The sequence below is a fragment of the Primulina tabacum genome, chromosome 6 (assembly GCF_025594145.1).
Source record: "Primulina tabacum isolate GXHZ01 chromosome 6, ASM2559414v2, whole genome shotgun sequence".
In the NCBI taxonomy this organism is placed as follows: domain Eukaryota; kingdom Viridiplantae; phylum Streptophyta; class Magnoliopsida; order Lamiales; family Gesneriaceae; genus Primulina; species Primulina tabacum.
Window position 1 is genome coordinate 41634780 of NC_134555.1, and position 16703 is coordinate 41651482.

At 33.2% G+C, this 16703-nt stretch overlaps 2 protein-coding genes across 3 annotated transcripts; both read right to left on the minus strand.

The window, feature by feature from the left end:
* Positions 1-2812: 2812 nt before the first annotated feature.
* Positions 2813-3216, minus strand: LOC142548248 (polcalcin Ole e 3-like). Its single transcript, XM_075656564.1, has one exon. The coding sequence runs from the start codon at positions 3149-3151 to the stop codon at positions 2897-2899; it is 255 nt and encodes an 84-aa protein (XP_075512679.1). The 5' UTR covers positions 3152-3216; the 3' UTR covers positions 2813-2896.
* Positions 3217-5846: 2630 nt separating this feature from the next.
* Positions 5847-16665, minus strand: LOC142548249 (uncharacterized). Of its 2 annotated transcripts, XM_075656565.1 has the most exons (8): positions 16625-16665; positions 16424-16511; positions 7838-7971; positions 7405-7711; positions 7162-7320; positions 6941-7033; positions 6771-6872; positions 5847-6412 (listed from the first exon to the last, which is right to left on the minus strand). In XM_075656565.1, exons 5-8 carry the CDS (start codon positions 7261-7263, stop codon positions 6344-6346), a joined length of 366 nt encoding a protein of 121 aa, XP_075512680.1. In that variant the 5' UTR covers positions 7264-7320; positions 7405-7711; positions 7838-7971; positions 16424-16511; positions 16625-16665; the 3' UTR covers positions 5847-6343. The 2 variants fall into 2 exon arrangements, 1 of the variants encoding a protein (XP_075512680.1); XR_012820945.1 differs by having other exon boundaries at positions 7105-7320; positions 16424-16659.
* Positions 16666-16703: the final 38 nt, after the last annotated feature.

The window sequence follows — 16703 nt, forward strand, 5'->3', positions numbered from 1 at the left end:
TGATCACTTACTAGTTAAGGCAAGATGGTTGTCCATACCCTACCTTCTGACAATTTCTCTGACACACCAAATCCATGTGATTCTAACAGTAATGATTACCAAATATAAGTTATCACATCACGAACCGAGCCGACCTTCCAGATTATGGTGACGTGTCGGTTGAGAATGTCTCGGCCGAGCTACCGAGCCGAGCTCCCACAGGGTCCAGACTATAGACGAGCTCATGCCTAGGAGAGCTCTCACTCAGATATTAACGGGTAGCCTACAGAAATAAAGCTCAAAAAGGTAAATTTCATCGAAGATATAATGTAATCACGTCTAAGATTCTGAGAATCTAGACATACAAAATCAAGACTTTATTCTTCTCCTATAAATACCAGGTTTCATTCATTGTTTATTCATTCATATATTCACTCTCTCTGATCACACAGTATTCTCTCGGTTTTATGTTCCCTGATTTGATCGTCGGAGAGGCTACGCCGGAACAACCTTCCAGCCTCCTTCTAACACTTTTGTTTATGCTTTCAAATTTCGAGGGTCTGATATGAGCTTCCCAAATAAAGATCCGACCTCCCAGCTACCCTCGCAATTCTCAGCAACATCATTATATAAGAGCTACGACTTATCTCTGACCATCAATTTGAATATTCATGAATACCATTACAAGCACATGGGCTTGTATTTTTTCAAAGGGTTGTAATTAGTTGATCTGTAATTCAATGAATTTGATCTGTTAATTAATCATATTTGGCTGTAATATTAAGCTGGTTGACCTCTCAATTAGGGTTAAAAATAAAAATTAACAAGATAACTAAGCATGTGTCATGCTTCTATTTTCAAATTTTATATATTCTTGAACAGAAAATATATTTTCCATTGTAACATGGAACGTATACCACGATCAAATCGAATTAATTGAAACATTGGTTCGATAAATTTGAAATTTCGCTTTTTGTTATTTTCTAGAGAAAATAAAAATGACTTAACGTTACTGTTTTTTTACTAAATTGATTTCAGTTTTTACATGGGGCCATTATATTTGTGGGGCCCTTAGCTCATAATCGTTATTACAACACAATCTGATTAGGGTTAATTAATTATAGCGGAAAACGAGTTTAAATTTTCTTTACAATGAGCCCAAAATTATTTCTTCTATAGTTTGAATACTAAAAATAGTATTTTATCTCATGTCATAAAACTCGCCCACACATAATCAAAACCAATCATATACAAACAACTCATATCCTCGGGACATGCCCCGGTATATAAATACATATATATATACTGGGAACAAAACATAAAACCTCAGCTCAAACTGTGACTCCCTCCAGAAGTACCCTCTTCGGCCTCCTGATATCCTGGAGTACCTGTCATTGTCCACACACAAAGACAACAACAGCCCCCCTTGGGGGTAAGCAAAGCTCCGTATGAAACAACCATCATATATACCACAAGTATCTAAACAATGATATATGGTATGCAATGCATGTATGTCGTGGAGGTATCAGGTCAAATGTCCATCCACTGAGCACATGTCAGAATCAAACGAATCGCTATCAAATCAATGCTCGAGCTGGCACACCTGCCTCAATTAGGGATACTCATATGATAGCGTCGACAAAGCGCCATCAAATCCCAAATCTCAATCAATCGTCGGGGCCACAAATGTCTATGTTTTAAGGGTCATGTAATACCAAACATAGCATTGTGTTCACAAACCCCAGAATCCAATCAAATCATATCAGGGTATCCAAGGATCATAGCTCAACGTGCATGTCATGTATCGATGTATGCATCAAACGATGTGTGTTAACAAAACATTTATTTTATACATCGATATTCAAATCACAATGTCATGTATGCCACATAAACTCAACAAATAAGGCATATAGACATGTATTCTCATTCCAATCAATCAAATCAATCCAACATATATCATATAATACAGATACATGTCGTATGTTACCCGGTCGCAACATACCTCAATTCTTCGTTCCAGTTGATGTAGCTTGAAGATATCAGTATAATAATCTATCTACATCAATAACATATTCATTTCAATCAATAAATTCATTCAAATTCAACATGTTATAGTAAAAAATACAAGAAATTGTTAATTAAAAATATTTAGCTAATCTCTTCATTGATTAAGCATAACTCACGCTTCAGCAGAAATTTACATCTTAAGCTTATTTATCACAAGTAATAAATGAATTAGTTCAAGGTACTTACTAAAATTCAGAGTTACTGAAGAAGCGCAGCTCGTTCAGAATGATGGATAATGGTTCGAAGCTTTTCAGTGAACATTTGACAACGATTTTGACACAATCAGAACCGCAACCTACTTAATATACGAATTGAGGTGGTGCATTTGTTTATTCAAAATTTCATCTCCACGTGTCTTAATTTGAGGGAAAGCACCAATTCGAGTTATTTTCATAATCACCATTTTGCCATTATCCATTTATTTCACACTTTAATTGAGTATTTACCATTATACCCTTAAAATTTAATCAAGTATTTTTCAAAATATTTACCAATTTGCCATCAATTTAATGTAATATTTTTCCAATTATTTACAAGTTTGCCATTAAAATACATAATGTTTCAAATAATTATGGAGTATTTTCAACTTGTATAGTTTATTTCCATTTGCATAAACTATGTCAACTCCTATTTCCAAATACAGTATATTATGAGTTGATTTACTACTCATAATCTACATAATCAGATCATGGGGTCTCACAATATTTAATTGGTGTAATATTCATAATATAACGTGGGTGCCTCAAACATACAAAAAAAACATTAGAACATGCATGATTATATCATAATTCTCAATCCCACGAACAATTTAAAAAATACAAAAATCAGCCTAAAAATTTCAAATATAAGATTAGAAAATCTTGGCAACATCCTTTACTAGGCCCCTATTAGCTCTAGCAAATTCAGTAAACTCCTCGAACGAAATAAATCCATCGCCATCGGTATCGATTTCGTCCATCATCCGCTTAACTTCCTCGGCCGTAGCCGAGTGTAATGTCTTGAGGGCCTCTCCCAACTCCGCAGCTGAGATTTTTCCATCGCCATTCTCATCAAATCTCTTGAAAATATGCTCCCGGTCCGCTACATCCTGTGGATCGTCACCCATTGTTGGCGATTTTTAATAGAGAATTTAGTTTGGAGGAATATATTTTTTTTTATTAAGAGATTGAGAGTGTTGAAAGAATGACTACGTTCAATTAGCTTATAATGTATGGGTTCTTTGGAGTATGTGGTAATCCTTGGGGCTCGGAATGAGTAAATCCGTGTTTGGCCATCCATGTTTGCCGTTTTTGCATACAAAAATGCTAGTATTTTTCCTTAAATATTGGAAACTTGCAAATTTAGAGAATAATTAGAGCCTAAAATAAGTAAAGTCAAGTCAATTTGTATGACTGCTATCTTCTTTTCTACATAATAATAGTGCACCCATAAACGCTTTTCGTGTTTGTACAATATTTTTATAATGTATTTTGTTTATATTTAAATGAAGATCAAAATGTAATTATATGAATTATAAAAATAAATAGAAAAAAGAAAGAGAAAAAAAACTAAAGTAGGAATTAAATATACAACTTGATGTTTAAGAAAGCAAAGACACTATCTGTTATATATATATAGTTTAACAGATAGTGTCTTTGCTTTCTTAAACATCAAGTTGTATATTTAATTCCTACTTTATATATATATATAATTATTAAAATAGATCATAACACCAAAAATTAGTTACTCTAAGTGTCTCAAATTTAATAATATAATATAGATATATATTAGCACAAAACGATGCATATTGCAGATAATGTTAAATATGTGAAACTTGTAATATCATTATGCTCAATGTCACTACAAGAAATTTTATATTTCGCGACGTTGACCAACGTAGCAAAATGTAAGGAAAACACGTCGCCGAATATTTGGCGACGCCAAAACTCGTCGCTGAGTTCCGTCACAAAATTTTCGTAGGCAAATGTCAATCGGGCCTTTGGCGATGCTGAAAGTAAAACGCCACTAATGCACTACAAGAAAAACGTCCAACGACAACGCAGCTACGACAACGGTTTTTTTGAAAAACCGTTGTCGTATAGTTTTTAACAACGGTTTTAGTGAAAACCGTTGTCGTAGCTGCGTTTTGACAACGGTTTTGTAAAAATCGTTGTCTTTTAGAGGGTCAGAAAACCGTTGTCTTTCAACGTTTTTTTAGGGCAAAAGACAACGGTTCTATGAACTGTTGTCTTTTGGCATGTTTTTTTGGACAATCGACAACGGTTTTTTAAAATCATTGTTAATCGACAACGGTTTTCAAAAACCGTTGTCTATTAGCTTTTTTTTTAGACAATCGACAACGGTTTTTTAAAACCGTTGTCGATTGGCGTGGTTTTTGGACAAACAACAAATCGTTGTCGATTAGCGTGTTTTTTTGACAAACGACAACGGTTTTAAAAAACCGTTGTCTATTAGCTTGTTTTTTTTGACAATCGATAACGATTTTTTTAAAACCGTTATCGATTGGCGCGGTTTTTGGACAAACAAGAACGGTTTTGGAAACTGTTGTCATATTTAGCAACGGATTTTCTTAATTAGTCGCTAAATTTAGCGACGGATTATTTATTACCGTCGCTAAATTCAAATTAGCGACGATTTTAGTTTAAAGAAACTGTTGCATGTTCAAAATTAGCGACTTTTTCAAAACCACGTCATTACACTTAGCGACAGTGTGGTACTAACTGTTGCTACATGGAGCGACGGTTTTTATCCAAACCGTCGCATAATCAAAACATGCGACGGTTTTTAAAAACCGCCGCTACATTTAGCGACGGATTTTATAAAACCGTCGCAACCTTTGGCGACGCATTTATGACAACCGTCGCTAATTTGAAATTAGCGACGGTTTAACAAAATACCGCGCAAACTCTCTATAAATATCTCCATTTTCGGTCCATTTTCCTCCACAACACTTAAATTTTTTTCTCATTTACACAATTTTCTCACTTCACACAACACTTAAAATTTTTCTACTACTTCATAACACTTAAAATTTTTCTCTCTTACATAATTTTATCACTTCACACAACACTTAAAATTTTTCTCACTACTTCATAACACATAAAATTTTTCTCACTACTACTTCAAAACACTTAAAATTTATCTCTCTTTCATGATTTTACTACTTCACAACATTTAAAATTTTTCTCTCTTACATGATTTTAGTTTCTTTTATATTTATTAAATTATTAAAAGAATTTTTTTATTTTTCGAAACAACTTAGCGACGGAAAGCATGAATAAAGACTGTCGCTAAATAACGACGGTTGAAACAAAACCGTCGCTAATTTAAGTAGCGACGGTTTTCAAAAACCGTCGCAAATTCCACCTACCACAACAGATAAAAACCATTGTCGTTGAGCGGACTTTCAACAACACCCTCAGTTACAACAGTTTTAAAAAGGCTACAAAATCCGTTGTCGTATACCGTTTTTGTTGTAGTGATGATATACGCATTTCGCGACACTGATCCTACACGTCGTCAAAAAGTATTATCATGTGGCGACGCCTTCCTTGCGTCGCGAAATGTATTTTTTAATTCAATTTTTCTATATTATTGTAATTATTTGGCGACGAAAAAAAACTCATCGCCAAAGATATTAGACATTTGGCGACGCCTTTAGCGTTACCGATTTTTCTATTTTTTATTCATCCTATAAAAACATTGTCAAAATATGCCATTAATATTATATTTTTCTATTAAATATGAATACCAAATAAAATAATTATATATAACAAAATTTAATAGATGTGCGATTTACTATTGAACAATCAAATATTTTTAAAAAATATAAACAAACTAATCTAATAATGTCCAAAAACAAACTTACTCAAATACTAATTAGATAATGTTGCAAAATTAAAAAAACTACATAGTCGTTGTTGCAAAATAAATAAAAAAAACTACACAGTCGTTGTTGGAGGCGAGGGAAGTGATGGAGGAGATCAAGTGGAAGAGTCTGTCGATGGAGGCTGAAAAAAGAAACCAGGAATGACATGTTGCAAGTGTTGCAATAATGCATCAATTTTTTGTTGCTGCTCACCTATAGTCTGTTGCTGTTCACCTATAGTCTGTTTTTGCTCATCGATCATTTGTTGCAGAACCATAATTTTTTCACCATCATCATTATGCTTTGAGCTGATGTTTGTGGCCCTAGGACCATCCACTATAGATAGTTTAGGTAATGGACCTAAACCCTTGACGTAGCGAGACCGTGAGCCTAAGACTTGCGTCATGATATTGACATCTTTGGGCTTATTCACATTATCAATAGTAGAGACAGACACTTCACCTCTGGCTGAGTCGATCGAACTTCCACCATTTCAGCCTTAAAAGAAATTAAATTATTAGTATTTAAAAAAATCATTGTTACTAAAAATATAATGGAAAAAAAGAAAATATGCTCTAAAACTAAATAATAAAGCATTTAATGGATTTCAATCCATTATTTTCTCTAATCCAAGCAAAGAAGCTTGACCATGCCAAAAAATTCAAAAGCATAAAATAAACAAACTATTTGAAGGAATGACACTCAAAAACACCAATAACAAAACAAAGAAAACATATACACGAATGAACATAAGAAAACCAAGACACGTATACATTGTGAGGGAAAAATGGTATGTCACAAAAAAAAAACAATTAATATTCATGGCTCTCCTAAAAAAATAGTAAAAGATACTTACATATTTTTGTGATGCCCAATCATTCTTCCATTTTCCTCCTTTGTGAAACAATTGCTCAAAGGTGTCGATCACACTCGGAAGCTCTCCCGTCACAGGATCGGCCTTAAGAAATAAAACAGCTATTATCATATAAAATGTAAAAATAAATATTATTTTATAATAAAACTTACAGCAGCGTGATAATGTTGAACCAAAGTCTTCGATCCATGAGCGCCTTCAAGTGGTCTACAAAACCGATTATTTGTATTCTTCTCGGATTTTTCCTACAAAATATAGAATAATATTAGTGAAAGTAATAATAAAATATTTATCAACTAATCTAATTATTACTAACCATTTGTTTCTTCTTTCCAAAATAATCACAAAAAAAATCTCAATCATCTTGGCTTACTCCCTTATATGACTTTCTCTTTGGTGCATCTTTATTTTGCAACCCGTCGAGTTGCTTCATGTGCCTCCTCATCTTACATCTTCGTTCTCGAATTTCTCTCATGGCGAGCCGCTCTACCTCTGCCTTCACCACACTCGTCTTTGGATATGTAAATTTGTTCTTAAAAAAAAAAATCAAGTCATTAATACATAAATTATTATTATTATATCATTAAAATAACATAATGTAAATTTCCAAACTTACATAAAGACGATCAAAGATGAGTTGTTTTTCAACCAAAGTGACATCCTCCCAAGCTGTAATACGAGGAGATATTGTATCTCAGACTATTTGAGCTATCAAGTTATTAAACCATTTTCCAGTTTCTCCAACACTACCCCCTGTATACTCTTCAAACTCAACCTCCAATTTATCATTTTTTCGCTTTCTCAATGCTTTCTCAAGAACTTTACTACAAGATTGTCGTCTCCATGTTGTCTGTCTGCCTCCTCCATCCCCTCTCGATCCACCCTCTTCAGTACCAGAACCACTAGCATTCAAACTAGACATCCTGTAAAAAATATATTTAAAAAATTTATAATACGAATAATTTAATAACATCGAAAATCATTGAACAAATGAACAATAATATAGAGAATAGATAAACCGATAGTAATATGAAAAATATAATTCTTACTTCGTCTGAAATAGTGTCATTATTTTCATTTTCAATACCATCATCCTCGTCAATTTCAACAGTACCGTCATCTTGTTCTTCATATTCTTCTAATATGTCGTCTTCAAAATCGTCATCACTTACTACAAAATCACCTAAATTGTGCAACAAATGATCGATATTCATAACCTCGGTTGGTTCAACATCATCACGATGGAAGCTTGTATTCTCTAACTCTGGTAATTCTACCAAAAATTGCAATGATTGTGAATTCAATTCCTGCACTACTTGAGAATCAAAACTAGTTGTGTCAACATCATTTTCTACTTCAACATTTGGATAGTCCCATAGATTACGTAGTGTATAAGACTGCACTAATTTCCACATTGGGCCATTCTTGATATCATTCAAGTAATATACTAACTTCGCCTGCGATGCAAGTATAAATGGATCATTCTTGTGCCATTTTTGCCCCAGTATAGATGCTCGTGAATATATTGTCTACTTGAATTCTTCTCTTCCTAATATCAGTGTCAAAACATTTGCATTTGAATATCAACACATTGCAATCTTTTAAATAACACAACTCTATAACTTCTTGAAGAACACCATAAAAGTTTTGCCCTTCTACGTTTGGTACAAAAATATCGCTATTTTGTGTGGTTCGTCTCACATCTCATTGTTCCACAAGAAACTTAACACCATTGATAATAGCACCGGAGTACGAGTACACAGTGAAATTGGATCTATTAGCTAATGCATATAATTCATCTTGTTATATTTTTTTTCTCAAAATCATGTTTTCTATGTATATTAAACATGATATATAATATGCGGAAGCTTAAATCGAGTGTTACCTCCGGCCATAGAAAATTTTGATTTTTCTGATTTTCTTCTCGATTGATGCCTTCTAAACACTTCAACACTCCTTTAGATGATGTATTTTCTGTATGAGACTGTGTGTTTAGGGACCTCAATGCCTTCGGTATTTATAGGCATACTCATACCATCACCGAGTATTTTGGGAGCTCGAGATTCAAACCAAATTCGTATACGCATCTCAATTTTCAAAATTTGAGGCTGCCGTGTACAAATTTTTTCAACAATTGTTGGCAATGACCGTCGTCATTTTCAACACGTTTATTTTATGGGTCACAATTTTCTTACATTCTCCCACTTGACCCGTATATCTCATTTATCATAGGAGAAATTAAAATACATGAATCATGGCGATAGGTCATCTAAAAACGATTATTATCTTCCATGTATCACAATGTATTATATCTCTCAAATAACTTAATGAATAAACCCTATGTTTATTCGAGGTCCAACTTTATTGATATTTTTCATGATAACCGAATATGTACATAACTGAATATGAAAATATCATAACTTAATGAGTTTCATTAATTTTGTTTTTATAACAAAATTACATAAAAGAACCAAGTCTCATTCTTTCTGTATGATCCTTGAATTTCAATGGTGGCATGCCTTTAGTCAAAGGATCTGCAATCATCAATTCAGTGCTAATGTGCTCGATAACCATGTTTTTATCTTTAACACGTTCTCTTATGGCTAAATACTTAATGTCGATGTGCTTGCTTCGACTACCACTTTTGGTATTTTTAGCCATAAAAACAGCAGCTGAATTGTCATAATATATTCTTAATGGCTTGGATATAGAATCCATAATTCTAAGCCTTGAAATGAAACTCTTCAACCATACACCATGTGAGGTTGCCTCAAAACAAGATACGAACTCAGCTTCCATAGTGGAAGTAGCAGTCAATGTCTGCTTTGCACTTCTCCAAGATACAGCTCCACCAGCTAGCATAAAAATATATCATGAAGTGAATTTTCTTGAATCAATGCAGCCAGCATAGTCTGAATCAGAGTAGCCAATTACTTCTAAATTTTCAGTTCGTCTGAACATAAGTATATAATCTTTGGTCCCTTGAAGGTACCTCATGACTTTCTTTGCGGCTTTCTAGTGATCTAAACCTGGATTACTCTGATATCTTCCCAACATCCTAACAATAAATGCAATGTCAGGTCTAGTGCAAACCTGAGCATACATTAAGCTTCCGACAACCGAAGCATAAGGAATGTTTTTCATTTGTTCCCGCTCTAAATCATTCTTTGGGCATTGGCTCAAATTGAATTTATCATCTTTCACAACAGAAGCTATACTTGGTGAACAATCTTTCATCCGATATCTCTCTAAAACTTTGTTGATATATGTTTCTTGAGACAGACCTAGAATACCTCTAATTCGGTCTTTATGTATCTTAATGCCAATGACATAAGATGCATCGCCCATATCCTTCATATCAAAATTTTTAGAGAGAAATTGTTTCACTTATATAACAAACATTTATCATTGGTTGCAAGTAATATATCATCCACATATAGAATAAGGAAACAAATCTTGCTCCCACTGACCTTCTGGTATATACATTGATCCATGAGGTTCTCAACGAATCCAAATGAAGAGATAACATCATGAAATTTTAAATATCATTGACGGGAAGCTTGTTTCAATCAATATATAGATTTTTTAAGCTTACAAACCAATTGGCTCACCATTACTAGAGAAAAAACCTTCAGGTTGTTTCATATAAACATCTTCCTCTAGTTCTCCATTGAGAAAAGATGTTTTCACATCCATTTGTTAGTAAATCAAAGTCGAAATGTGCAACTAATGCTAGACTGATACAGAGAGAATCTTTCTTAAATACAGGAGAAAAAGTCTCTTTATAATCGATTCCTTCCTGCTGAGTGAATCCTTTAGCAACGAGTCTTGCTTTATATCTTTCAATGTTGCCTAATGAGTCTTTCTTTGTTTTGAAGACCCATTTACATCCAATGGCTTTTACACCATCAGGCAACTGAACAAGATCTCAGACTCCATTAACTGCCATAGAATTCATCTCTTCTTTCATAGCATTAAACCATAGTTTTGACTCATTACAACTCATGGCTTGTGAAAACGTTTCAGGATCATTTTCGGCTCCGATGTTAAAGTCTGATTCTTGTAAATACACAACATAATCACTAGATATAGCTGATCTTCTTATTCTAGTAGATCTCCTTAGGTTGTTTGGTGGATCAACAATTTCTTGTTGTTCTTCATTAACAACTTGATCTACTGAATTTTCATCAGCGATTTGTGGAACTTCAGTAATCGGTTGCCTAACACCCATTTGGTCTTGAGGGGTGTGTATAACGACCAATCTTTCATTTGAATAATAGGGTTGTACATTAATGTGATCATTCTCAAAAAAATATGTCATGATCACTCCCAATAATCAAGTCATCTTCAAGAAATTTTGCATTTCTTGATTCCACAATTCTAGTGTTGTGAGATGGACAATAGAATCTGTACCCTTTGGATTTTTCGGCATACCCAATGAAATATCCACTTATGGTTCTTGGGTCCAGTTTCTTTTCATGTGGGTTGTAAACTCTTATTTCAGAAGGACAACCCCAAACGCGTATATGTTGCAAACTCGGTTTCCAACCTTTTAATAACTCAAATGGCGTCTTTGGGACAGCCTTAGTTGGAACTCGGTTTAATATATACACAGCTGTCTTAAGAGCTTCAGTCCACAAAGATTTAGGAAGTTTAGAGCTACTAAACATGCTCCTTACCATGTCCAATAATGTTCGGTTTCTCCTCTCAGCTATGGCATTCTGGTCCGGAGAACCATGCATAGTATATTAGGCAACAATCCCATGTTCTTGGAGAAACTTCGCAAACGGACCAGTTGCTTGTCCATTCTCAGTGTATCTACCGTAATGTTCTCCACCTCTATCAGTTCTTACGATCTTAATATGTTTTCCACATTGCTTCTCCACTTCAGCCTTAAAAACATTGAAGGCTTCTAGTGCTTCGGTTTTATTATGAAGCATGTAGATATACATGTATCGTGAGTAATCATCAATGAAAGAGATGAAGTATTTCGGACTTTGCATGTCCATATCTGGACAACAAATATCTGAATGTATGATTTCTAATATTTTCGTACTCCTCTTGGCACCCTTTTTAGACTTATTGGTCTGCTTTCCCTTAATGCAGTCCACACAAGTCTCAAAATCAGTAAAATCTAAAGTACTGAGTACTCCATCATTTATAACGACCAATATTTCATTTGAATAATAGGGTTGTACATTAATGTGATCATTCTCAAAAAATATGTCATGATCACTCCCACTAATCAAGTCATCTTCAAGAAATTTTGCATTTCTTGATTCCACAATTCTAGTGTTGTGAGATGGACAATAGAATATGTACCCTTTGGATTTTTCGGCATACCCAATGAAATATCCACTTATGGTTCTTGGGTCCAGTTTCTTTTCATGTGGGTTGTAAACTCTTATTTCAGAAGGACAACCCCAAAAGCGTATATGTTGTAAACTCGGTTTTCAACCTTTTAATAACTCAAATGGCGTCTTTGGGACAGCCTTAGTTGGAACTCGGTTTAATATATACACAACTGTCTTAAGAGCTTCAGTCCACAAGGATTTAGGAAGTTTAGAGCTACTAAACATGCTCCTTACCATGTCCAATAATGTTCGGTTTCTCCTCTCAGCTATGCCATTCTGGTCCGGAGAACCAGGCATAGTATATTGGGCAACAATCCCATGTTCTTGGAGAAACTTCGCAAACGGACAAGTTGCTTGTCCATTCTCAGTGTATCTACCGTAATATTCTCCACCTCTATCAGTTCTTACGATCTTAATATGTTTTCCACATTGCTTCTCCACTTCAGCCTTAAAAACCTTGAAGGCTTCTAGTGCTTCGGTTTTATTATGAAACATATAGATATACATGTATCGTGAGTAATTATCAATGAAAGAGATGAATTACTTCAGACTTTGCATGTCCATATCTGGACAACAAATATCTGAACGTATGATTTCTAATATTTTCGTACTCCTCTTGGCACCCTTTTTAGACTTATTGGTCTGCTTTCCCTTAATGCAGTCCACACAAGTCCCAAAATCAGTAAAATCTAAAGTACTGAGTACTCCATCATTTACTAATATTTTAATTCTCTCTATGGAGATGTGTCCCAATCTCTTGTGCCACAATATGGAGGAATCTTCATTTATAACACATCTTTTAATACATCTTTGAACATGCATAGTGGTGTTATTATTTTGTAAAGAAATAGAGAAAAGACCATCAACTATTGTACCACTTCCAATAAGATTTGATTTATAAAACAAATTTATTGATTTATCCAAACTGAAATGAATAATCAAGGGGTACAAGTTTTGAAACTGAAATTAAATTCCTAGAAAAACTAGGAACATAAAATGTATTTTTTAATTTTAAAATAAAACCACTTTCCAATATAAGGCAGCAAGTCCCAATAGCCTCCACATGCGAAGACATCTTGTTTCCTGAATAGATGCTCCGCTCATTTCCTATTGGCTTTCTTAGGTTTTGCATACCCTGTAAGGTATTTGTAACATGGATTGTAGAATCAGAATCAATTCACCATGTATTATAAATCATATCAACCATATTAGATTCATAACAGACAAATGAAGTAGGAATACCTTTCTTTTCAAGCCAATCTTTAAATTTATTGTAATCCTTCTTTATGTGTCTCGTCTTTTTACAGAAGAAACATTTAGATTCTTTCTTAATGTCAGGTTGACGTGGAATTATTCCTTTCCCTTTTCCCTTGACTTTGACTTGCTTCTTGTACTTTTCTTGTGTAGTCATAAAAACATTATCACTTGATTCCATTAACAATCTTCCTTCTCCTTGAACACACATGGTCATTAATTCATTAATTGGCCATTTATCCTTATGTGTATTGTAGGAAATTTTGAAGGGCCCATATTGCTGTGGAAGAGTGCATAAAATGTAATGCACAAGAAAAGTCTCAGACATTTCCACTTCAAGTGTCTTGAGTTCAAGTGTCTTGAGCCGAGCCGCTATGTCCCGGATTTTCATGATGTGCTTTCGCACACCTCTCACACTGGTGAGCCTTAATGAAGAGAATTCCATAATTAGAGTGCTTGCAAGTGCTTTATATGAAGACTGAAATTGTTCATCAATAGCCTTCAGTAATTCTCTGACATTATTATGTTGATCGACAGAACCACGCATACCAGCAGAGATTTTGGTCTTTATGAACATTACGCAGAGTCGATTAGATCGCTCCCATTTTTCATAAAGATCAACATCAGCATTCATCTGAAATGCTGTTTTCAGTAATAGCAGATGGTTCGTCTTTCCGTATAGCATAATCAATATCTATCTACCCCAATTGAAGAAGAATTCTTTCTTTCCATATTTTATAGTTATCGCCCTTTAGTTCGGGAATGTCACATTTCATATCAGAAAAACTCGCTGGTTGCATAACTGCACAAAATATCATATGCTTAAAATTTTGAGACAATATCATGTTTTACCAATGTAATTCATGTTTTAAAAATCTAATGACATAAAATTTGCTGGTGGGCTAAAATTTTAATTCAATAAGATTTTTCTGTATCTTTATGATAAAACTATCAAAATATATTTTCCTTAACTCCTGTGGGTAAATTAAGAAAAATATAATTTGATATTTTAACCTAATTAGTTATATAAATATAATAAAAATCCATGTGGGGTAAAATTTATTATGTTTATATAATTAATTACAATTGATGTCCATTATGTGATCCAAATCCACTTAATGCATAATTTTTCATAAGTAAGGATGTTGTGGCTATTCCTCAATTATTTAAAATTATACGGTTCACTGGACAAAATTTTGGCTTTCCTTAATGCTTTATATAATAATTATTTCGCAATCAACACTTTTCTAATAGTGCTCCCAGGAAAGATAGGTAGTGCTAAGGCCCTTTAAATACCTAACTCCTAGACAGAGCAACGTTCATCAGGGAGACCAGTGGCTAGTCAAGGCAGTTTAAACCGATATATGAAGAACTCCCTCAGATCATGTTTTCTTACGTCACCTTATAATTATTATTCAACTTAATTATCACATTTATGTGAATCTTTATAAACCAAAATTTTTCATTAAATAACTTTATATTCACATTTTTACTTAATATGAACAAATACATTCCACATCAGTTTTTCTCTTCAATCAGAGTAATGATAAAGTGAGGATCACATTTACATAAAGTGAGGATTATTTGTTCATTTGTGAATATTTGAAATATTTTATTTAAATTATTATATTCACATCTTACTTGATATGTTCATTTTAAATTATAAATAACTCAATATAATTTAATATGAACACAATGTGAATATTGATGTATCAATTATTTTTCAATAATATTTGCATTTTAAATTTCAAGAATAAATGCAAACATAATATTAAATTTGCATGTGAGCATGTATACATCAAACTCTTATACACAATATTTGACATTGTATCTAACATGCAAAAATAATTTCTAAACATGTATTAGAAATTACGTTGAATTTGGAATTATTTTAATGTGTACAAATCATTTGACCAAATGTTATATGTATACCGAATTATACATATAACTTAATAACACATTAATTATTATTTATTTATTTATTATTATTATTTATTTAAAAACAATAATAATAAAACTAATTATTCCAAACATGTGGGTCCCACATTTAATCAATTTTTTTTTTAAAATAAAAAATTAACAACCGACACATTGGAATCAATTTGAAAAATGTGGGCTTTAATTTATCCAAATGGCCACCGACACATTTGAATCAATTTGAAAACGTGGGCTCCCTTATACATTGCATGATTGATAAAAAATTATTATCTCGTTCAAAGCATGCACCTAAGGCCCTTGTTTATTTTCATTTTATACGTAAACTCATCATCTTCAACCTCTCGACTTAGAAAAAAAAAAACCAGACACCTTCATGGCCTCATCTCCGATTTTCAAAAAATTTTACTCATCTCATATCAAAATTTGAGAATCAAATTTCCAAAGAGTTCATTATATATGAATTTCAGGAAAAAGAAGACCAGTTATATTCAAGGCAGAGGTACGTGGTTCTGATACCAAATGTTATATTTTTTTTTCTCAAAATCATGTTTTCTATGTATATTTAAACATGATATATAATATGCGGAAGCTTAAATCGAGTGTTACCTCCGGCCATTGAAAATTTTGATTTCTCTGATTTTCTTCTCGATTGATGCCTTCTAAACACTTCAACACTCCTTTAGATGGTGTATTTTCTGTATGAGATTGTGTGTTTAGGGACCTCAATGTCTTTGGTATTTATAGGCACACTAATACCATCACCGAGTGTTTTGGGAGCTCGAGATTCAAACCAAATTTGTATACGCATCTCAATTTTCAAAATTTGAGGCTGCCGTGTACAAATTTTTTCAACAATTGTTGGCAATGACTGTCGTCATTTTCAACACGTTTATTTTACGGGTCACAATTTTCTTACACATCTATGGCCTCATATGACCCAGCTTCTCGCATTTCATTAACCTAAAAAATGTTAGAGAAGTATGATGAAAATAAATTATTTGATATGAAATAACTCAATTCAAATGCAACGTAATATTATTTAGAATTGAACAATTTATCATATTAACTTGAACATGTTATTTTACTTACCTTATCTCTAAACCACATTGGAAACTCAATTTCTTGTTGTTGTTCCACATTCCGCACTCCTCTAGCTATTAGATCATTTCGATGCTCCCTACATGATATTTAAAATATTATTATTAGTTGGGTAATATTTAAAATAATAATATTAACTAACAAAATGCATTTAAATAAAATCAATAATTGAAAAAGTTATAGATGACTTACTCAAGGTATTTCTCAATTTCTTGGCAATTATTTAAAACATAATTGCCAAGAAATTATGGCCGGCAATAACTTTTAAGGA

What these genes read in the sequence shown, in the direction of transcription:
- LOC142548248 (XM_075656564.1), bottom strand. Translation starts at nt 3,151, where the DNA reads ATGGGTGACGATCCACAGGATGTAGCGGACCGGGAGCATATTTTCAAG.
- LOC142548249 (XM_075656565.1), bottom strand. Translation starts at nt 7,263, where the DNA reads ATGAGAGAAATTCGAGAACGAAGATGTAAGATGAGGAGGCACATGAAG. An exon ending in TTCAACATTATCACGCTGCT is followed by an intron (nt 6,873 to 6,940) that starts GTAAGTTTTATT and finishes TTATTTCTTAAG; the next exon opens with GCCGATCCTGTGACGGGAGA. An exon ending in ATTGGGCATCACAAAAATAT is followed by an intron (nt 6,413 to 6,770) that starts GTAAGTATCTTT and finishes ATTTCTTTTAAG; the next exon opens with GCTGAAATGGTGGAAGTTCG.